Raw genomic sequence first — 24,458 nt, forward strand, 5'->3', positions numbered from 1 at the left:
ATATTTAATGTATCAAATAGTAACCTTAATAACTAGGTACAAAGTAATCTAAACCCAGGACACTAACCATGTCAAAAGGCAGCAGACATCCTGACCACCCCAGAATCCTTTGCCAAGGTTAGTGTTCTCTGATTACACATTTAGGCACCCCCTGGTTATAAGAGTACTTGTTTATTATTGATATTATAAAAATAACCATTCTCTAAATTATTACACATAGTAAATAAAATTAGAACTATACATAAGGATTTGAATAATTGCAATTTCTTTAAGGACCACCTGCAACTTCTGCCTGCTTCACAGACCTGTAGGGGAGAAACAAAACAAAAGAAAATGTGCTTAATAATACATCTACAATGAAACATATTAAGAAGAAAGTTTGGGACCTTAATGCTTTCCTGTACTCTGTATGAACTTCTACAATGGCACTGACCTTAGGGTACCACCACTATCAACTGTATTTTGCTGTCAGGATGTCAATTTCTGGTATCTGTATAAACCCTTTTTGTATATTTAATTAGAAGTAGATATTCTACAGATATCTTGGACTGTTGAAAAAGACTTGCTTCCCTCCCTTCCTGTAGGAGGGAGCCAAGGGAGAAATATAGCCAATGACAAATACTTACAAGGCATGTATACAATTACTATCTTGGAAGGAATTATGAAACCTGAATTTAGGAAAGTAGTGTGGCATAAGATAGATCAGGCTATATCCTTACTTCAGCACTGGAACCATGTGCCCATACTGCTTGATTGAAAAGAATTCCTTTATTTTTTTCCTAGAGGAATATGATTATGATGGCAAAGGGAAAGATACATGCTTCTAGAATATTTTATCTGTTTTTTTCCTGCTTTGTTATATTTAATATTTGTATTAAATATTTGATTAATATATTAATATAATTTATTATATTTAATATTTCAGATTCATCTACTAGACCATGAATACTTTGAAAGAAAAATATCAATCTCCAACTTACTTATAGGACCTGAAAGAATATTTTGCACATGGTGTTTGCTCAATAAGTATTTGTATGGTGGGAAAGAGAGAGAGAAGAAAGGGAGAAAAAGAGGAAAGAAGGGAATCCAGTTATTTTTGCACGTATTTTCCCTTATCTGGAATACTTTATTTACCCCAACCAATCCCAGCTAACTCCTTTATCTAACTAACTCCTACTCCTTTAGGACTTAGTCATCAATATCACTTTCTCTAGGCTCTCTGACCATGATTCAAGGTAGAATTCTCTGCCGCATGCACCTATCTCACCCTAGTTACATAAGGATAATCTGCAGTGTTTTATGTAAATCATGTTCAATGTATGACTTCATCATTTAGTAAGCTTAAGTCACATATGATAGTGACATGTTATTCTCTGGCATAGTTTTAGGTCTTTATTAAATATGAATCAAATGAATGATTTACTTACTTAGATCTCTTGGACAGAAGGGCCATCTACCTGCATTTTATACAAAGAACATGCAAAGGACTAAAGAAGAGAACAGCATGATCTGTGTGTTCTACGATGGTAGAGGAAGAGAGAGAAAATTTCTGTCTGTGATACAAAAAGAACCAGAAAGAAGGCAGCTACAAGGATTCAGATTTGGGGGCAATAAAAGAGAATAACCTCACCTGAAGTAGGTTTTAAACATTTTATACAATTTAGGCAATACTCTTTGCTTACTTGTCTGCTTTTGTCACCACACTGTATGTTACATCCCCATGACTTATTTATTTCATGATGGGGAGTTTGTGCTTTTTGATCACCTTCACCTATTTGCCCAATCCCTGCCTCTGGCTAACACCAATCTGTTTTCCATACCTATGAGCTTGGTTTTTGTTTTTGTTTAGATTCCACATATAAGTGAGAGAAGATGTTATTTGTTTTTCTCTGACTAATTTCAATCAGCAAAATATCCTCAAGTTTCATCCATGTTGTTGCAAATGGCAAAAATTCATTCTTTATGGCTGAATAATATTCCATTATATATGCATACCACATTGTCTTTATCCATTTATCTGTCGATGGGCACTGACGTTTTTTCCATATCTTGGCTATTGTAAATAGGGCACAGACACGGGGATGCAGATATCTTTTCAAAACATTTTTGTTTGTAACCATCCAGACAGTATTCTAAAGATGTAAATATATGATCATGTGTGTGTTTATGCATTGTATGTGATAAAAATGAATATATTTAATATACTGTTTTATAACTCACTTTTAATGTAACATTATTACTAGAATATTTCCACATCAGACTATAGATATAGATACACAGATAAATGGATGATAGTAGTTACTATCAGTATAAATACATGTATTTATCCAGTGACAATAAATCTCATCCTTCATAAGATGTACAGTACTCCATTATATAGATGCTATACTTTTTTAATCAATTCTCTTTTATTGGTCATTGGCTTATTCACAGCTTTTCACATGTTTTCCATGTTTTAATATAAAACATTTTTTGTTTTATTATAAAACATGTGCAATGAACATAATATTCTGGTAACAACACAGTAGAGGCATTGCAGAAATTATTTCTTTAGGAGATTTGTTAATATAGAATTATTAGGTTAATGAGCAATTAGACAAGGATACAATTGAATGAGCAACCATAGGAGGTAGTATATTTCCCACTACTCAAGATATTGATGTAAAGATTGAATGTCTATTTTGTAGGGGCACAGTAGAGAAGAAGTCAGCATTAGATCAGAAGAGAAGTAGAGGCTCTAAAATTCTTTCTAATTTTGATATTCTGTGATTCTCTGAGTGCTAAGGACAGACTCAACCTTTTCTTTTCTCTGTAACACACCTGGGAGAAGAAACTATGAATTATTTATATATTATTTATATATCCAGTTCATATATTAGCATCATGTCCATGGATGTAAAATTGTTCTGAGATTCTGCATCTCTAAGATATATTTAATGCTGTCATAAAGTCCATGATCTTCACACATTGGGGGAATATGTTTTCATCTCAGTTCTACCTAAAAGTGATTTTCCTGAAAGGGGAAGGGATTTAAATTCCCATCCCACTTCCTCAGCATGGGAGAATACAGACTCAATGAGAAGCCTGAGATCCATAGAACACAACAAAAAGAGAAAGGAAACATTATGCAGAATAGGAGGGAACTCCGTTTCTTGCTAGAGATCATGAGAACTGTGCATTAAAAATATCCGAACTTGGAGCAGTTGTAGATAGTACCCATAATTACCTGACATTGATATTAAGTGCCCTGAGCAAACATACCAGAGTAGACCAGGGTAGGACAAGAAGAGCATGGAACACAAAGGAGAAGCTCAGCAGAACCTGCGCAGTGAAAGAAAAAGACATAATATGCTGGACCAGGAAAAAAGAAATCTATTAAATATAATTCCTTAGCAGATTAATTGAAATTAATATAAAAAAACTACACTTCGAGTATATAGTGAGCTGGAATTACATATACGTTAACTGCTTAATGGTGTGTATATTCTTATCCGTACTGCAGTCATTTTCAATTCAAACCTCTGCTGAATTTTAAATAAAATATAGGCAAAATGCCCTCCAGCTGGTGTTATGAATATGTATGTGGACTTTAAGAAGACCTCACAGGAATCATATTCATAATTCTTATGTCCAGCATGGGTTAGGAAAGAAAGTAACACAGTTCAGGTGGCTGCCCTAACACAACCTAGTCAGGATTGGATATATATAAGTCACAGAATGGTGATGCTATCATATTTGCAATTTCATGTCATCATCACAAAGTTATTATGGTATTTATAAAACTAGTACATGTAAATACATAGACACTTTATTCATAATGCCTGGCACATAACATTACATGCTAAATGTAATTCCTCTGAATGCATCCCTGAGACAGAAGAACAGTGGGACAAAGAGACAGGAGTATTCTAGGTTAAAAGAATGGCAAAGTAGAATGGAGGATAAAAGCAGATGAACTAAAGAGATCAAGGGAGATAAGCAATTCCACATATCTTGAAGAGAAAGAAAGTAGATTAAGTCCAAGTTTTCCAAAGCAGGTCTTGGAATGCTAGTCCTGCATGGTGTTAATATGAATGATCCACAAAAAATGGCTCCTTGGTCAAAGAATTTTGGACAGGGATGCCTGGGTGGTTCAGTTGGTTAAGTGTCTGCCTTCAGCTCAGGTCATGATCCACGGGTGCCGGGATCAAGTCCGGCATCAGGCTCCTTGCTCAGTCCGGCATCAGGCTCCCTTTGCTGCTCCCCTGCTTGTTTTCCCTCTCACTCTCTCTCTCCATCAAATAAATAAATAAATAAAATCTTAAAAAAAAATAATTTTGGACAGCAACATACCACATCTGCTTTTTGCAGAATCAAAATACACACCAGCATATTAAATAAAGGCTCTCAGAAGTCTTATGTAACTTGGTATTTATCAAAGTTAAATGAGTTTATGTACTAAATAAAACTATGTAACTGGATATTTATCAAAGTTATTTGATATTAGATTTTCATATAACCATTTTTTTAAAAATCTGTACTGATCCATTGGTAAATTCTTTTTCAACTAGAGTCTAGGACACATATCAATGCAATTGCTGTTTCACATAATTCAGCAACAAAATTTGAAAAAGTGTGGGTTTTGTACTCAGACCTGAGTTCAAATTCTGATTCCACCCATTCTCATATACATGACTCTGAGCAAGTTTGCTCAGTATCCCCCTCAGAGGGTGGTTAAAAGGGAAACAACTTTGCAAGAATCATTAAATAGTAGATATTTGATAATTTTATAAATTCTAAATTCAAATTTAGATAAATAGTAGATATTTGATAATTTTATAGTAGATATTTAGATAATTTTATAGTAGATATTTATAGTAGATATTTGATAATTTTATAAATTCTAAATTCAAATTTAGATAAATAGGAACTACAAAAAAATTTGGACTGAAAGTGATGATTGTATGGATGGAGAACTTTATAAACCTTTAGAGATCTTATACATGGAAGGGTTTTGAATGAAATAATGATGCATTCATATTTAAATGTTTTTTACCATCCAAAGATATTAAAGATGCTTGCAAGAGAGCAATTGACTTAATGCTCGGTATTAGTGGCTCTCAAATTTTAAGTGTATTAGAATCATCTGGAGGGTTTTGTAAAACACAGGTTGACAGACTTCACTATTAGAGTTTCTGACTTAGCGGTTCTGGAGAGGGGTCCAAGGAAATTGTGTTCCTTTCGATTTCCAAAGAGATCCTGATGCTAATGCTTGTGTGGCTGGTTTGTAGACCACACTTCGTGTATCACTGTTCTGTGTAACATGGACTTTGGGTGAAGGATGAAGCCAGCTGTGGTTGGATACACTTGAAGAAAAAGTAATGAAGTTTCTAGGTACAAAATCAGATTGAAGTGTAAGTTTAGTAGGAAATAGGTAACCTCAAGGCCAGAAGGTTTGGGACAGAGAATGTATTACAGTAATCTAAGATTTTAGAGTTGGATGCTATTTCACATTTGACCAAAAAAAAAAAAAAATTTACCTTAGATGATCACTACATTTGAGAAGGCCAAAAAATTTTAATAGTAGGACAATTGGATAAGTCTCCCAAGTAGCAGTTAAGTTTTCCTAATGGTAAGATTGGGGCAGAGACAAAAGCAATGAATCAAATGTAAACACCCCACACAAAAGATTAGGAGTGATCAGTAAGATTCTCGTGACAAGGAAAGAAACAGGACAGCCAGACAAATGGTGTGAGCCAAAAAAGGAGGAGAATTTCAAGTAGAATGTTAATGCTACCTCATGATACTTGACACCTGGCAACTCAAAGAAGGAGCAGGCATGCCTGGGTGGCTCAGTCAGTTGGGCATCTGCCTTCGGCTCAGGTCATGATTCCAGGGTCCTGGGATCCAGCCCCGCATTGGGCTCCCTGCTCATCGGGGAAACTGCTTCTCCCTCTGCCTGTCATGCCCCCAGCTTGTGCTCTCTCTCTCTCTCTCTCTGACAAATAAGTAAATAAAATCTTAAAAAAAAAAAAAAAAAGGAAACAGAAGAAGGAGCAGCTTCTCCTGCTAAAGGTTATAAGGGTAGCAGTATTTTCTAGGAACCATTCCAAATAAGGTAAAAGAAAGGGAGGGGGCATGAAGAGTGTTCTTTGAATAGCACGGATGGACAATCAGTTTGCAAATAAAATTCCAGTTCCATAGGGCACAGTGGAAAGATCTGGGAAATACAGCCACAGTGCTTGAGAAAACAAACATATGAAGAGACTTTATTTTGATAGGGACAGTGGAGCAAGGCAAAGTGGCCAAAGATAATAGAAATAAAAGACAAAATTAACTGATCTCAAGTTTCTGAATTGAACTTTAGCATAACACTCGCTCTTGTGTGGCAGCTGATGTACGTGTCCAGCCTTACACTGCTTCCCTCTGTGAAGCCGGACTGCTTACACTAAGGATGGCCCGTTATTACCCATACTTAAGGGGATTAAGAAATGAAGTGCCTTTGGTTGGGGGAAGAAAAAGCAAACGAGAGAGTAGCCATAAAGTATAGAAATAAAGGTAATATTTTTGCTTACAGATTAGAACCTGCTTACTTTCTTCTTGAATGCTATAGGTACAGATCTATTCAGTGAAAAACAGCAACACAAATCACCTGCGGCAGTGATCACAAACACGTATGTAGGGATAGATTTAAATGCTGCAGTAATGCTCTATGTTCATTGCAACTCTGACTAAATTATCATTGCAACAGAGGAACAACACCCAGAACATATGAAATGTCATTGAACATATCATGTTTTGTTGTGTAGACCGAAAAACTACTTATTACATATTTATGTCCATGTTTCCAGACATTGTGGCCTCCCTGAATAATCAGAAGGTAGAGACTCAGGCTTGGCCATTTCTCAAGTCACCTTCAAAGGTCACTTAAACAATATGAACTAAATTTATTCATTTCTTCATTCATTCAATTCATTCAGTAAATATTTATTAAGTAGTCAATAGTGAATATATAAATATTTATTAAATAAATGTGTTGAATACTTACAATGTCAAATAGGAACATTTTCCCTAATAGGTTAATTTTTGAGATTAAATATGTGGAAGCAACTTATAAATTGTGAAGTCTTGACTAACTAGTAGAAACTTTCTGAAAATTATTTTAAATGTTAACAAATGGATAATCCTTTTGTCCTAATATGAAGGAGAAAGTCACATATAACATATGTTTAAGAATATAAGGAAAGCCATGTTGTTGGTCTGAAGAATGTTTAATTATACTGAAGTTGATATATAGTTTTGGTATATTTAGTCAACATTTCAAAACAACTCATTTTGAAGAAATTTGGCAGCCTGCTTTGAACAGTTGTTGTATTTTTAATATCTAACTATGGGATTTAAAACATGCTTAGTGTAATTACTAAATGTTATTTATTTTATTCTGTCAAAACTTTAATTTTTAATGTTTATCATGTATGCCTCCCTTAATTTTCTGGATGACTTTGTATGTAGATAACAATTTGGAACACAGCATAAATTTAACTAAATCAAGTTGAAGTTTATATTAAAAGCAGATTTTTCTACCCAAATGTATTACTGCATGTTTCTTTATATGTCACTTTTTCTTATTTTCATGCTCTATAGTGTTTTCATTATGGTACAAACCTACACTCAGTGAAATAATTCCTCACTTGATACTATCTATATACACATTCTCCCTCCCCCTCCTATTTTTAGCTTATAGAGATGGAATGACATTCTTAGAGTAGAACATATGGCCTTGGACTGAGCTAGAATGTAGACTGCACTTATTAATTGTATATCCTTGGGAAAGGATATTTAACAGATCTGAGTTTATAAAACCAGAGTAATATCATCTATATATTAAGCTGTCAGGATTAAACAAAATACTACATAGCACATACCAACAAAAATTTATAAGTTCTCTCCCATTTTCTCTTCTTTAGAAGATACATGTGTTTCTATATGAGCCTTAAAATGTAAATTACTCATAGTAGGCTTTAAGGAGAAACAGAATGATATAATTCTAATTACTCAAATAGACTTTATAATTCTATTTTATGTTAGCCTATGTGACAATTTTCCTAATTCATTATCAAATCATATATCCATTAGAGTATACACCAACTTTCTCAGTGAAAAGATTTATTATGCCACATTTTTGAGGTTCTGTGCTTAGAACTCCTCTTCTATCTTTATATACCTTCTTTATTATGCCTACACAACTAGTTCCTTCAGCCACAATGCCTATCTTCAGGCCAGGATTTCTTGTCAGATTCTAGTAACAAATATATTTCAGCTTTTATTCCACCTTTTAGAAGACTACGCCAGTCATCTTTCAGTCTAGCTCAGACAGTGGAAATATAACATCATTTGGAGGAAACAGTTTCTTCTTCTTTTTTTTTTTTCCTTTAGTTTGAGGTAGATAAGAACTTAAGTTTGAAATAAGAGGAAAGAAGAGAGTGAAATAATAAGGTAGGTTGGGATCAATGATGGTATGGCTGCAGGTACCCCAGTGAGTCGAAATGAGATGAAATCTTCCAGCCTGGGAGAATACATAAGAACCATGAATAAGATAATCATACCACCCATGAACCAGCCATGGGAGAGGTTACTCCTTTGGCCTCAAGGTAGGACTATAAAATCCTTCTCTTCTCTGCTAGTGCCAAGTCATTTTAGAAGCTTCAAGCTGGATGCAAAAGCCATAGAATAATTAAGAAAATCAGAAAAGGAACTGTAGCTTCACAAATCAAGACAGATTATTCCTGTTTAGCAAGTAAAAGGCAAAAACTATCTGGCACAGAATCTTAAAGGAAAGCATTCTCTTTTACTCCCAAGAAGTTAATGTACCTCTGATAGTCAATTTCTGATCACCAAGCAACTGTAGATGAACCTGCGTATGAGCCCATTCTCTGCAATTTACTAGCCTGGGGAGCACAGGGATGGAGGAGGATCTTATAGTCTTCTAACTCCTAGTTTTTTCCCACTCCATCATAACATCTAGAAAGAGAAAATTAGCTTTCCACTGAGATAATTAAATCACACATGTGTATGCTCACAATAAAAAAGTGAGTCCATTAGTCAGTCACAGTAAGAATGTAGCAAGCGTCTGGGAACAAATAATGTCATTAAAAAAAAATCAGTAAAGGTAAGTAGAAAACCTAATAAGAAGCAAGAGACAAGTCCTGGTGGTTTAGAAGATAAATAGTCCTCTTTCTTTCTTTCTGCTCAAAAATTTTATATGATATATGCTTAGCCAAAACTTAGAATTTACTAATATTTAGCAAGCATATACTATGTGTCTGGCACTATAGCACAAATTAAAGCAATGAAGAAGAAATGTTTTCTTAGTTTTTGGAAACTAAATGCAATTATCTGAAAATGTTCTGATTTTGCCCACATTTACTGAAATATATTGAAGTAAGAAATTTAATATCCAAGGTTGGTTGGGTAAGTTATTCAGCTAGAGCATCAGGGATCCATCAAAATAATAAGGTATTAAATGGTCAGTATCAGGGAGAATAAGAAAATAAACAGAAATGGGCATGGAATTTGGGGATATGTTCCTCTAAAGGTATCCATCAGTTATGGAAGACAATCCTTAAAGACTGACAACTTGCAAAAGATTCCTAGGCAGGGAGGACAAAAACTGGGGATCCAGGATTACTGAGGAAGATGATGCAGATTAATTTCCTAGGTTTGGGGTTGCTACTCTGAAGGGCCACACTATAAGAATAAGGGCAAAACAGAAACAAACCACCCTCTCAATAAATAAAGCTTACTTAAAATCTTCTCAACTTTGTGTTGAATTCAAATAATCTAAGATTGCCAGTACTCCAGAAACAAACTAAAATTCTATCTGGAAGAAGACAACATCATTCTGGGCCACAAATTATCTTTGCAATTTTTCGTATACAATTTGTACCTAATCTAAAATAAATAAACATGGTGACAACAACATGTGATCAAAAACCAAGAAAAAATGACAGAGAATAGAAAGACTCACAAGGAACCAAATAATGGACTTAAACCCAGATTTCAAAATAAGTATGGATAATAAGAAATGAAGGACAATATTTAGAGTTTTTGGAAAGAACTAGAAATTATATATAAATCAATGAAAATGTTAAAATAAATACAGGAACTGAAATTTGAAAATAAATATATGTGTTAAGCAGCAGATCTGATAGCACTGAAGAGAGAAATAATTAATTTGAACATAGATCAGAATAAAACATCCACAATGATACACAGAAACAAACGGATGGAAAATGGAGGTGGGGCACATTTTTCATACAGTTGTAATGTCCAATATGTGTTAATTGCTGGCCATGGTAATTTTAAAACATAATCCTCAAAGTCTTTTACATTTTTCCCATCATTTGCTAGAACATGTCTTTTGACCTTGAATCTATAGCCTGTGACAACATAATCAACAAAATAAATCAATAAATTAAAAAAAGAGACATCACTAAAGAACTGGAACACATTTTTCTAAAAGCTATAAGAGTATACTACCAATACTTTGTAAGAATGAATTCAAAAATTCTAATGAAATGAGCAAATCTCTGGAAAAATTAAGCTTACCAAAATTGTCACAAGAGGAAATAGAAAATCTGAGTAGTCACACAGTTACTAAAGAAATTAAATTCATAGTTAAAAGTTATTCACACGAAGAAATTTTGAAGTCTTATAGCTCCACTACTGAATTCCTCTAATCATTAAAAAAGTAATTCAATGTTACACAAACACTTCCAGAGAATTCATCAGGAAATACTCCCCAACACATTTTATGAGGCTAGCTAATGTCGATTACAATGCATAAAAGAAGAACTGTGTTAAAGGGAAATCTTTTTGCCCAAATAAGCCAACTGAATTATAAATATAGATATAAAAATCCTAATCAAAGTTTTACCAACATCCTTATCAAGTTAGATTTATTGCAAAAGACAATACCAGCTTAATTCTCAAAACCTAACTCATGAAATTAACCATACTAACATAAGTGAGAAAAATGTTTAAAAATTGATTGAAATGTTTGCTAAATTTTGACATTCACTCATGATTTAAAAAAAAAAAAGCTCAATGGATTCAGAATAGAAGAAAATTTTCTTAACCTAAAAAAAGTGTATACATACACACACACACACACAAACACACACCCCTATAGCAAATATCATACATCATATACCATGATGCAAAATTGAAAGCTTTCCTTCTTAGATCGGGAATGAGACCCAATGCTTTCATTTCCTTAGAACGTATATCCAGAAAAGGGTTTGCTGGAGCACATGGAAGTCTTATTTTTACTTTTTTGAGTCATACTGTTTTCTGTAATGGGTATAGCAATTTACATTCCTACCAACAGTATACAGGGTTCTCTTTTTTCCACATCTTCACGAACTCTTATCTTTCTGATTAAAGCCATTCTAAGAAGTGTGAGGTTATATCTCACTATGGTTTTGTTTGCATTTCCCTGATAATTAGTGAAGCTGAGCACATCTTTGTGTACCTATTGGCCATTTGTACTTCTTCTGTGGAAAATGTCTATTAAGTTTATTTGTCCATATTTTAATTGGATTATTTGGGTTTTCTTGTTGTTTTTGTTATTGAATTATATGTGTTTGTTATATGTTTTGGCTATCAATCCCCTATCAGATATATGGTTTAATAAAAATTCTCCATAAGAATAAAAGGAAATTTCCTCAACCCAATTGTGGTCATTTATGAAATTCCCACAGATAATATCATAATCAATGGAGAAAATTGAAGGTTTTTCCTTTAAGATACAGTACAAGGCAAGTATGTCCATTCTTGCCACTTCTATTCAAAAGAGTACAGGAAGTGCTAGCAAAAGCAATCAGACAAGAAAAAGAAATAAAAGGCATCTGAATCAGAAAAGAGTTTAATCAGCATTGTTTGTAGATAGCATAATCCTATATATAGAAAACCTTAAAGACTCTATGCAAACACACACACATACACACACACACACACACACACACACACACACCTGTTAGAACTAATAAATAAATCCAGTAAAGTTACAGAATACAAAAGCAACATACAAAAATCAGTGGTACTTTTGTATACTAAAATTGATCTATCTGAAAAGGAAATTTTAAAAAAAGAACCATTCCATTTATAATACCTCAAAAGAATAAAATACTTAGGAATAAATTTAACCAAGAAGATGAAAGATCTGTACACTGAAAACTATAAAACAGTAATAAAAGAAATTGAAGAAAGCACAAATAAATGGACAGATATCCTATGCTGATGGATTGGAAGAATTAATATTGCTAAAATGGTCATACAAAGTGATATACAGAGTCAATGCAATCTCTATAGAAATTCCAAAGGCATGTTTCACAGAAATAAAAAACAATTCTAAAATTCTTGTGGAACCACAGAAGACTCCTAATAGCCAAAGTAATCTTGCGAAAGAATAGAGCTGGAGGCATCACAGGTCCTAATTTCAAATTATATGACAAAGTGATATAATCAACAGTATGGTACTGACACAAAAAGGGACACAAGAGCCAACAGAATAGTATAGGGAGTCCAAAAATAAGCCCAAGCATATAGGGTCAGCTAGTTGTTTTTTTGTTTTGTTTTGTTTTGCTTTGTTTTAACATATAACATATTATTTGTTTTATGGATACAGGTCTGTGATTCATCAGTCTTACACAATTCAGAGCACTGAATTGTAGCACCTCCCCAATGTCCATCACCCAGCCACCCCATCCTTCCCACTCCCCTCCACTCCAGCAACCCTCAATTTGTTTCCTGAGATTAAGAGTCTCTTACACTTTGTCTCCCTCTCTGGTTTCATCTTATTTCATTTTTCCCTCCCTTCCCCTATGATCCTCTGTCTTGTTTCTCAAACCCCTCATATCAGTGAGATCATATGATATTTGTCTTTCTCTTATTGACTTATTTAGCTTAGCATAAGATCCTCTAGTTCCATCCATGTCATTGTAAATGTCAAGATTTTGGGGGTTTTATGGCTGCATAATATTCCATTATAATGTAGTATGTAAATTTATATATATATATATATATATATATATATATATATATTCACAGAAACCACCATTACCTTGATCCCAAAACCAAAGACCCCATCAAAAAGGAGAATTACAGACCAATATCCTTGATAAACATGGATGCAAAAATTCTCACCAAAATACTAGCCAATAAGATCCAATAGTACGTTAAAAGGATTATCCAACATGACCAAGTGGGATTTACTCCTGGGCTGCATGGTTGGTTCAACATCCGCAAATCAATCAGTGTGATACAACACATTAATAAAAGAAAGAACACAGGGCGCCTGGGTGGCTCAGTGGGTTAAGCCACTGCCTTCGGCTCAGGTCATGAGCCCAGGGTCCTGGGATCAAGTCCTGCATTGGGCTCTCTGCTCAGTGGAGAGCCTGCTCCCCCACCCCCCGACCCCCGCCTGCCTCTCTGCCTACTTGTGATCTCTGTCTGTCAGATAAATAAATAAAACCTTTTAAAAAAATAAAATAAAATAAAATAAAATAAAATAAAGAACAAGAACAATATGATACTCTCAATAGATGCTGAAAAAGCATTCGACAAAGTACAGGATCCTTTCTTGATCAAAACTCTTCATAGTGTAGGGATAGAGGGTACATAATTCAATATCATAAAAGCCATCTATGAAAAGCCCACAACCAGTATCATTCTCAGTGGGGAAAAAACTGAAAGCTTTTATCCTAAGGTCAGGAACATGGCAGGGATGTCCATTATCACCACTGTTATTCAACATGGTATTAGAAGTCCAGCCTCAGCAATCAGACAACAAAAAGAAATAAAAGGCATCCTAATTGACAAAGAAGTCAAACTCTCAATCTTTGCAGATGATATGATTCTTTCTAGGGAAAACCCAAAGACTCCACCCCAAAACTGCTAGAACTCATACAGGAATTCAGTAAAATATCAGGATATAAAATCAATGCACAGAAATCAGTTGCATTTCTATGCACCAACAACAAGACAGAAGAAAGAGAAATTAAGCAATCGATCCCATTTACAATTGCACCAAAACCCATAAGATACCTAGGTCAAGAAGTTTTTAATAAGAGTGCTAAGAATACACAATGGGGAAAGGACACTCCCTTCAATAAATAGTTCTAGGAAAACTGTGTATCCACATGCAAAAAAACGAAACTGGATCCTTATCTCACAATTTACACAAAAATCAACTCAAATGTTTTAAAAACTTAAATGTGAGACTAGAAACTATAAAACTCTTAGAAGAAAACAGGGGGAGGGGCACTTGGGTGGCTCAACAGGTTAAGCCTCTCCCTTCAGCGCGGGTCATGGTCTCAGGGTCCTGGGATCGAGCCCCACTTCCGGCTCTCTGCTCAGCAGGGAGCCTGCTTCCCTCCCCTCCCCCCGCCTGCCTCTCTGCCTACTTGTGATCTCTCTCTGTGCCAAATAAATAAAATCTTAAAAAAAAAAAAAAAAGGAAAAGAAAATAGGGGAAATTGTTTGACATTGGTCTTGGCAATGTTTTAGACATGACAAAAGCTCAGGAAACAGAAGCAAGAATAAGTAAGTGGGACTGTATCAAACTATAAAGCTTCTGCACAGCAAGGGAAGAGAAAAACAAAATATAAAAAGTAACCTCAAGACTGGGAGACAACATTTGCAAACTATATTTCTGATAAGGGTTGTAATATAAAAATACATAAATCACGCATACTTTGAGACTTCAGGTAAAAGTTTACTCTAAAATTAATTATGTTTTAATGAATTAAAATTATAAGCTTGAACTACATATATTTATTGATACTTAATTGATAAGTTAACGACTACACCCAATAACAAAAGTTTTAAAAAGCACTTCAATAATGATTTATTTCTTCTCCTATAAGTTGAGCTGTATTATGGTCCATGTGTGACTTCTTTGCCTAGTAAAGAACATAGCTTCTAAAAAGCTATTTATTTATTTGTTTATTTATTTATTTATTGCTGCCTACAAGAGACTCATTTTAATTTATTTTTATTTTTTTACTTCAAGTTTTTATTTAAATGCCAGTTAGTTAATATATAGTGTAATATTAGTTTCAGAGTAGAATTTAGTGATTCATCACTTACATACAACACACAGTGTTCATTACAAATGCCCTTCTTAATACCAGTCATCCATTTAACCCATCCCCTCCCCCACTTTCCCTCCAGCAACCCTATTTGTTCTCTATAGTTCAGAGTCTATCTTCTAGCTTGCCTCCCTCTCTTGTTTTTCTCCCTATGTTCATCTGTTTCATTTCTTAAATTCCACATATGAGTGAAATCATACAGTATTTACCATTCTCTGACTTATTTCACTTAGCATAATATACCCCAGCTTCATCCACATCATTGCAAATGGTGAGATTTCATTCTTTTTTATGGCTGAGTTATATTCCATTGCATATATATACCATCATTTTTTAAAATAAGTCTTTTAAAAATGGCATGTCTTAGGGAGATGATGATTTCTGTTTGAAATAGCACTAAAGCACAGGTGGTTTCAAAGTTAGTTTTCCTCTCATCAAGGTAAGAAATATGTAAAGGGCCAAACACTGGGTCTTCCTCATCATTTGTGTTAATGTTACCCCAAAGCTATGAATATGAAGGTTCTCATCAGAGTTCCTCCCTATGTAAAGATTTCTCTACTGTTTATCAATTCACATTTTTTATCTTTATAATTTGCACCCCCTGTGTTCTTTTCATGACTTATCTTTCCAGACTTTTTTCTCTCTGACTCCCTGTGTCTAGTGCTTTTCCCTAGAAGTATGAATTGCTAGTTCCCTGGGCATAACCAATGCTCTTCCTATGTTTGTGTTCTTGCCCATCTGTTATTCTTGATCAGATGACATTCTTGTCCATCCTTGTACTTCAAAAGCTTACCCATCTCTTAGTTCAAACACCATTTCTTCATTAAGATCTCTCCAATTACATATTCCTACTGCCAACTTCGTGTGATATTTCCTTCCTTTGACTTCCTTAACATTCTACTTATCTCTTAAGAAATAATATACCTTATGCTACAAATGCTTATGCACTTGTCTTTTACTTACTAGGGAAAAGAGATCATAACCTTTTTGTTGTTGCTGTTTTTTGTATATCCCATGCCATAAAACCCAACACAGAGCAGCTTCTCATTAATGTGTATTGAATTTTAAGATTCATAAACATGATTCTAAGGAGATTCTAAGGAGGTAAACTGGTCTATGGAGATATGACATATGGGAGAATCTTAACTAAAAAAATCCTAGTTTGGGACACAAATGTCCAGGTCTGTTTAATTTGTGAAGGTGAAGCAGGTCAATGTTACAAAACAAGTCACAGAAAATTATGGAACCAGTTTGTCTGGTGTGAACACGCTGAAGTCTTTACAGTTACTGAAAATATACAGAACAAAATTCATGGAGAACAAATAGGTTTTACCTGGAGCCAGTCAATACATACTGCTCATTTGTGAAAGATACATCCCATCTAATAAAAGACTGCCTATAAGCTAAATCTATCAAGGTTAGGGAATGAACTAGACTTCTCTTCATCTTGTTTTCATGATTATATCTTGTCATTTCAGGCTATACCTAGAGCAAATATAAGAATATTCCAAGACAAACAAAAAGTGTTTGGCAAAAGGTTTAAAAACATATGCTACTCATTTATAACTTTGATTTTTTTAAATAACCAAAAATTGGACCATGTATCTCCATTTTCGGTTTTAAAGAATTCAACTCCATACAAGATTCTAATCCAAAGAATTCTGCATCACAAAAGAACTGTTCTGCTGTTTAAATACAGCCTTCTCTGGTACTTGTTATAAAATGTTCTGACTACTATTATTGCATATGATGAGGAAATGTCAATAAATAAAGCAGGTAAGCTTTGTATCTATTCTGAAGCATGTAACTTTGTATATTGAAGAGCAATTTGACACATTTTTCCATTTACACTTAGTAATAGTTTATTTGGTGAGATTAAGTTCTATATGTTATCAAATATTATGCTTTAATTTTTTTCTAGGAGGTTAGAAATCAATTGAACCATTCATAATATCAGGTTTTATCACAGACATGGGAAACATTTCAAAGTAAGAATGCCACATGAATAATTCAGAGGCATTTGGCCTTTAGAAATTGCAAAAACTTGTTTAAAGCCAAAATAATTCTCTACAATCACTATTATAGTGGAAAGTTACATTTTGACATTAGTCTGTTTTGCTTGCAACAGATAATTAACAGTAATTATTAATTTATGTTTATATTTATTGATTGAAGATAAATCCTTAAATATTTATGAAGATAACAGATACCAAACATGCAAATGCTTAATTTATAGGATTTATTGCCTGGTATGAGTTCAGATGACCTGAATTTTTTAGGAGAATCTTTAGAATTTTCTGAACACTCATAGAAGATTTAATATGAAAAGTGAGATTAAAAATCATCAAGATTTCTTTTGGTCTTCAAAAATAACCTGAAACAGGTTGCCAGAAGTTTTTGTCTTTTCTACATTTAGAGTTCATCTCTGTAGTTATTCTTGTTCTATTTTTATTATATTACTATTATTATTATTATTATTAATTATTCTTGGTTGTTTCCAAAGTGTGTATGTCTTTTCTCTACAAACACACATATTGTGTAGGATAATCCAGTTGACCTTTAAATAAGAACAAAATACTGAAGTCCCGTCTCAGTTCCTGAGTTATATATTTCTAATCCCTATTTCCGATGCCACAGCCCTAATATTAAACTCTGAGTTCCAAGTCTCATGAAGCCCTGACACCTATCTGCAACTGGCTATTAACTCATTTCAGTCTTTGTGTTATCTATATTCTACTGCCTGTAACACATCCTCTTCTACTCTCTCCTTTGATAGGGTGTTAGTACCTTGTCGTGGGCTTGGTAAAATAATCAGCTGTGGTACAATAACATCACTGTCTCAAGCATTGTTCAAATACAAATTTGGGAGGCTACCTGGAAAAAAGTAAGGTGAGGTTAGATTAAGGAAAACAAAGGGCACACCATATCCTGAGTGCACAGGAGAATCCTGTAGCCCCATTTACTGCCCCAAGCACTTTGGCTCTGGAGAGTGACAATGTAAACCGTGTCACCCTGTGGTAATGGGAACAAAGTGAAGTCATAAATAAAGAATGAAGCAGTAAGAGTAAACATCACTGGGCCCAGACAAGAACTCTTGATTCTACTCCTGGCATCTGCTACTAACTAGGTGACATGAACAAGCCTACAATCTCTTAGAGAATCAGCTTCATTAAATTAAGAGAATTGAGTTTGAGAGGATTGGATTAGATAAGCACTTCCTTAACTCCTAGAACATTTGTTCTTCTAGCAGTTAATAGGCATTCTGAAAACAGAAGATAAGCATTCTGCACAAAGAACTCAAGAGGCAAAAAATGCTGGACTATGCAGTCAAGCAGATCCTGCTGCAGAACCACCCAGTGACTTCTAGAAAAGACTGTATAGCATGTCTTCAAGTAAACAATGGACAATAATTTCTCTCATTTTAAGCCAAGATGATAATTACACTTGATGTGTTCATTTAAAAGTGAAGAACTCTTTTTGCTCCTCTTGAAAAGTTGTTGTATCATTGGTATATCTTACAACGAGAGTTTCTCAAATATAATGATAAGTATAAAGTCCCAAAACTTATTTTACTACAAAACTGTTTTAATAAGTTATCATGAAATTAGGACTTAAGAAACAGATATTATCTTGTTCTATAGCCCATTATGAAGATATCATACTTCTCTTCAAACAAAGAGAAAACTAGGCTGATGAAATCAGGAAAAATAGGAGAGGAGAAGCACTTCTGGAATGTGGCTATAGGGATATCCAAAAATCTGTTCCTCTAAAAATCAATGAGAACATTAGCAAAAACAATTAGAGGCAACAGTTTTACATAGCAGGTACCTGAGCCAGTGATACCAATTGGGGCAAATAAGGTTTACCCAAAAAAATAAAAATAAATAAAAAATAAAAGAAAACCTCATGGATGAGATGCCCAAAAGAAGCTTTCAAAAGATCTGATGAATCCCTGAGGATCTAGAAGTCGACCCACATGTATAGTACCATGCATCTGCTCAGGAAAACCCAGAGCTTTATCAGCTATTTGTGTCCAGATATATGTTGAACCTGCTAACTGGAGAGCCTATACTCAATTTCATTCTACATTTATTCCTTCAAATTTCAGCCTTCTTTCTCCATCCTCACATTTTACATCCAAATTTAACTTACAGATAGGAAAAGCAGCCTAGAGAAATTAGGTCCAAAATCTAATAACACTATGGAGACAATTCTGAAAACACAACCCTCTGATTCATTGGCCTTCTCATCCCAGTAGTTCTCAATCTTTAGAATAATCAAGGTTCACCTGAGGGGTTTATTAAAAATGCAGAATTCGGAGTCTCATGCAGATTCTGATTCAATAGGTCTGAATGAAGCCAGGAATACAAGCATCAAACAGTATCCCAGTAGATTGAAAGATCTGTAATATGAGTATTTAATGACTTCACAATATAATCTGAGAGATTACAAACATACTCCTAACATGACCTTTTTTAAAATTGTGATTTATACTTTTAAACAAAAGCAGAATAAAGAAAAAAATCTACTTAATTAAAGGTTCTGCTTATCTTATTTACAATAAAAGTTTTTAAAGCTTTGCATTTAATGACTCAAGATATCTCTTTCCAAAAGGTGTCTTTTATAAAACTTATTTGAGCTGTCTTATTTTAAAATGATGCAATAAGAAATATGCACTACTACAAAGATCCTCACATTATTTGGAAACTTTCTGCTATGATAATTTTGTCTCAGGAGAAATGAGAAAATTCTGCAAAATTACCTAGGTATAATTTATAGAAAGCTGACTCAAGAAACAGGTGTTACTGTTGGAATGATGAATCTTGTCCTTTTCCTCACTCATAAATTTCTAATATACGAGCCTCTAGACTCTAAATCAGATGTTGGGTTCACATTTATTTATGTCATTAATTTTCTTTCACGGAGAAAACCAAGAGGTAGATGATCTATACATATCTTGCCAGCTGTTTTACACACCACATGCATTTAATACAAGTATATGTGGAGATGCTAGTATCTCAGTGGCTTGCTCCATTTTACAATTGTCCCAGCCCTGAATGTTGGATGCTGTTCTTGAAAAATATTTGCATCTCTGTGCTATGAGCTTGGATACAATACTAGGTAGCATTCCATTTCCAGATGGCTCTTATTACTACCTAATTATTTTTAAAACCTGATTTTATTTCAAACAGTTTACCATTGTCAAGGGTCACCTCCAAGTACAACATTGCTGAAATCAAATATTTTTGCTTCTAGGTCTATGGCTAGGAGAGTTCAAGAATGGTCTTTTTTAGAGTGATTGATAGACCATATGGCAAAACCCATGGCTAAACTATAAATCCAATATTAAAGTTTTAAAAACTATAAATAATTTTTGACAATTACTCACAGTTATTATTTATTTTATTTGTTTAAATTTCCAACTGTCTTGATAAATGAATTAGAAAGAATCAGAAAAATATATTCATTCATTATTCTGATATTTATTGAGGTCTTATCATATATGTCAATATATAAACAAATACCTTCTCTCAAAAACTGCATCCTAGTGGAAGAGGAAATTATTGCAACCTATCAAAATCTTGTGAAAGTAAATGCAGAAAGGCAATATGATTAGAGGACAGGGTTAAAGAAAGTTTTAGGGATTTTTTAAATCTCCTTTGCATTATTAAGCTATTTTTTGGATTTTAATATTTATTAGAGGCATTGGATTTAAGGGATTAAATAAGTCTAAAGTTGCACATGGATTAAATACAGTATTTTCATCTGTTCTGTTCTTGCCTTTAAGTTTTAGTTCATTATAAGTTATAGCACACTCACAGAATTAACACACTGTGCATCCTATAAGGATGCTGTTTACCTTGACTTGCTCACTCTGGGTACCTATGTGTTGATTCTGATAGAGCAAAATTATATAAATTGTATTTATTTAATACACATACACATTACCTTGAAGGCTTTTTAAAAATTTTTTTAATTTTTCTTTTAATAAAGATTTTTATTTATTTATTTGACAGAGAGAGATCACAGTAGACAGAGAGGCAGGCAGAGAGAGGGAGGGAAGCAGGCTCCCCGCTGAGCAGAGAGCCCGATGCAGGACTCAATCCCAGGACCCTGAGATCATGACCTGAGCCGAAGGCAGCGGCTTAACCCACTGAGCCACCCAGGCGCCCCAAGGCTTTTTTTTAAACACAAGATTTATGAAGGCTTCAAAATAATTTGGTAAAAATGATTGAATCCAAAGTGTAGAATGGATGTTCATGTATATTTAAATGTGTGGAGAGTAAGGAGAGAGTATAAGAGGGTTTGCATTTGTTTTCATAAAAGTTTGGGGTCACTATTAATTCTTTCTTACTTGGGGGAGTCCCTTCTTTGTATCCCATGCTGCTCTTTTCCTAGACCATTTTACTCAGGATCCCTTGCATTGAACATCTTTAAAATATTCTCTTTATTTTTGTACTTGCTTAAAGTACAGCTCACTTTGTGAGTCTTTATCAGCTGTTGTCTGAAGAGGTGTTGTTTCCCTCCAAGAGAATCTGTAAAATGTCACCAAGTTATTCTCCTTATCTGAATGTGCCAGCCAAGTGACACATCAGCTCTATGCCTCCTCTTACCTGAGTGCTCTGCCTTTTGTCCCTCTCCTGGTTGTTAGCTCTGACCACATAAGCCTACGGCTATGGAAATGGGATAAGAATATTTTTAAATGCCTTTTAACCCAGAACAGCAATTTCCTGGATCCCCCTGGGTGAGGAATCATAATGTTAGCTGTGTAACATAGTAGGTATTCCTAGTAGCTACTGTTTAGGGGAATCTTCAATTAATCACTTCACACCAATTATCATGAGAGCTACTTTACCATTTACAATTTTTATTTCTCTCTGCAGGCGACCGTTGATTTAAAAAAGTAAACTGTGGTATGTTATTTTGTTATTTCTATACAGTCCAGACTCAACCTTTCATCTGGTTTGCTGATCCCATATATCTGACAATGTCAGTAAACCCCTGGGAAGCAGGTACTGTGTCATGCCAAAGCAGAGTAATCCATCCTTTGTTATGATTATAATCTAAAGACTTAAATCAAGAGCTATATATTCTATTTCTCTTAAATACTATAATATAAATTTGTTTTGTGAGCTTGTGAGAGTTTCTATATTCATGCACTTATTCATTTAACCAATAGTGATAATTTCACATATAATAAATTATGAGATGATCCTCACATGCTTTAAAATTTATCACTGATCTAATTCCACAATATTCATAGAAGATTCACATTCCAAATGGACATTCTGTGCTGGTCTTCAGGAAGAATAATGCCTTCTTTTGAGGTGTTACCTACCCTTCCTTGCAAAGTCAGTTTGCACCACAATGAAAACATGACTAAATCAAGATTTAACCTGAAGTAGAGCCTATCTTTACATGGTCTGCCTAAACAAGCCTGAGTTTTTTGCAGGTGTTTAATGTCGTGAAAGGGAAATACCTTTGTTGTGGATTTCCTTTGGCTAAGAGCAATTTGTCAATAAATAGCAATGTCTACTCACGTTTATCTTGTTCTGCTTCTACTCCTTCACTTTCTGTGTCACTTGGCAAGATCCATGGCTGATGAACTACTTGCAACTGCTTTAAGGATTCATCCTACCAAAGAAAGAGTTCATTCTGGATTAAACTCTAGATGGATATCATGAATATCAACATGGGTGAACACTTTAGTCCCTATGAATTACATGTCCAAAAAAAAATGAAAAAGAATAATTTCCTCACAACAGAGAAGAATTATAAGTTTAAATCCATTTTCATGTCAAAGTCATGCCATAAACTCTGAACTCATTTTTTATATTCCCCTTTTAATAAGATTTAATGTCTTAATAAGAGGAAATATCTAGACTCTGTTCCTTCCTGAATTAATATTTTTATGGAAATTGGCAAGCATGCTTAGAAATATAACAATGAAATATTCAATATAAAATTGCATAAAATGTGCCTGTTTGCTATCAAAGTTTCAAACTCCTTTTAATGAGAAAAAAAGATTAGTAGGATTTACAGAACATTCTCAACTTTACCTCTCAGTACTAATTTCACTGCCTTCTTCCTCTTCTCACTTCCTTATTTTTGTTAAGATATTTCTCATACTTCCTTCTTGCTCTATGCTTTCTGTCATTGTCCTAAAGCGGACCCTCATTCTCTCCCACCCTGACTACAGTGACAGCCATCTATGATGTTTTCTAGGGTCAGGTTCCCTCCTAATTCTCCCCACAGTTTCCTGCCAGAGTGGACTTTTTAGATGCCATATAATGTACTTATTACCATTTCATAATCTTCCAGGGGCTTCATAATTCTCAGGATAAAATCTAAACTCAAGGCCCCTTATGATCCATACTTGTCTACCCCGATATACCACCACTTCCATCTCCGTCCCTTCTCAACTAACTCTTCCACTCCAGCTACACTTAACTGGCAGTTCTCAAGTTGGTCATTCTGTCTGACATGCCAAGATGTTTTCACATGTTATAATTCCTGCCTACATTTATTTATCTGTCTCAAACATGAACACACTTCTCCCAAGGTTTAGATGTCATCTCTACTGAAGGCCTTCCTTGCAGAAGACAGAATTACTGCTCTATTCCTTTATGTGGTTATTATGCCAACGTAATAGTTACTGCATAGTAATTGCCCTTTCATATTCTCCTGCTTCAAAAATAATATGGAAAGTCCCTAAGGGCACACATAACTTTTGTCACCTCTAAATTTCAAATTTATTGAGCTGTGATATAAGGAAATCTTTTTAAATATAATTTTGAAATTTTCAAATAAAACCAGTAGGACCTGTCAATTTATTCCTTTGACATCTCAAATCTGTCATCTTCCCCCCTTTCAATAATCTTTTTCTCCAACTTGAGGTATTTTGTTCATTTTGTTCAGACAAATACTGACAAGATAAAAATAAGCACCCACAACTCCTGATTTTCTAAGAAAGATGATATTACCAAGTATTGAATGTCCACTTTGCTTGAAACGATTCTTGTATGAGAAAAACATCCTATTTGCTATCCCTTGATTGTGACAGTTACCTCTGGAGATGTTTAGTTCCAATATAGAGTTTCAAAAAGTTACAACTTTTCAGTTGTTTGGGAGGGGAATAGGAGATTGAATAGGTGAACCAGAGGGGATATTTTAAGGAAGTGAAAAAATTTTATATAATGGTAAATACAAAACACTAGCATTTGTTGAAATCTATAGAACTTCACACAACAGTGTAGAACTTAGTGTATGCAAATGAAAAAAGTCAATTAGAAGGTTGGGGGATCACAAGATGGAAGGCAAAATACT

At 34.2% G+C, this 24,458-nt stretch overlaps 1 protein-coding gene across 1 annotated transcript in view; it reads right to left on the reverse strand.

Annotated features, from left to right (window-relative positions):
- Nucleotides 1-3,238: 3,238 nt before the first annotated feature.
- Nucleotides 3,239-24,458, reverse strand: part of LOC308341016 (uncharacterized protein C8orf34) — a gene marked incomplete at both ends in the record, with an annotated part of 367,987 nt that continues 346,767 nt past the window's right edge. Inside the window, 2 exons of the mRNA XM_080800601.1 lie at nucleotides 3,239-3,321; nucleotides 22,673-22,766. Of these exons, the coding sequence (XP_080656727.1) occupies nucleotides 3,239-3,321; nucleotides 22,673-22,766 (177 nt within the window). The remainder of the gene's footprint in view (nucleotides 3,322-22,672; nucleotides 22,767-24,458) is intronic.

Source organism: Martes martes (assembly GCF_963455335.1).
Source record: "Martes martes genome assembly, chromosome: 4".
Lineage (NCBI taxonomy): Eukaryota > Metazoa > Chordata > Mammalia > Carnivora > Mustelidae > Martes > Martes martes.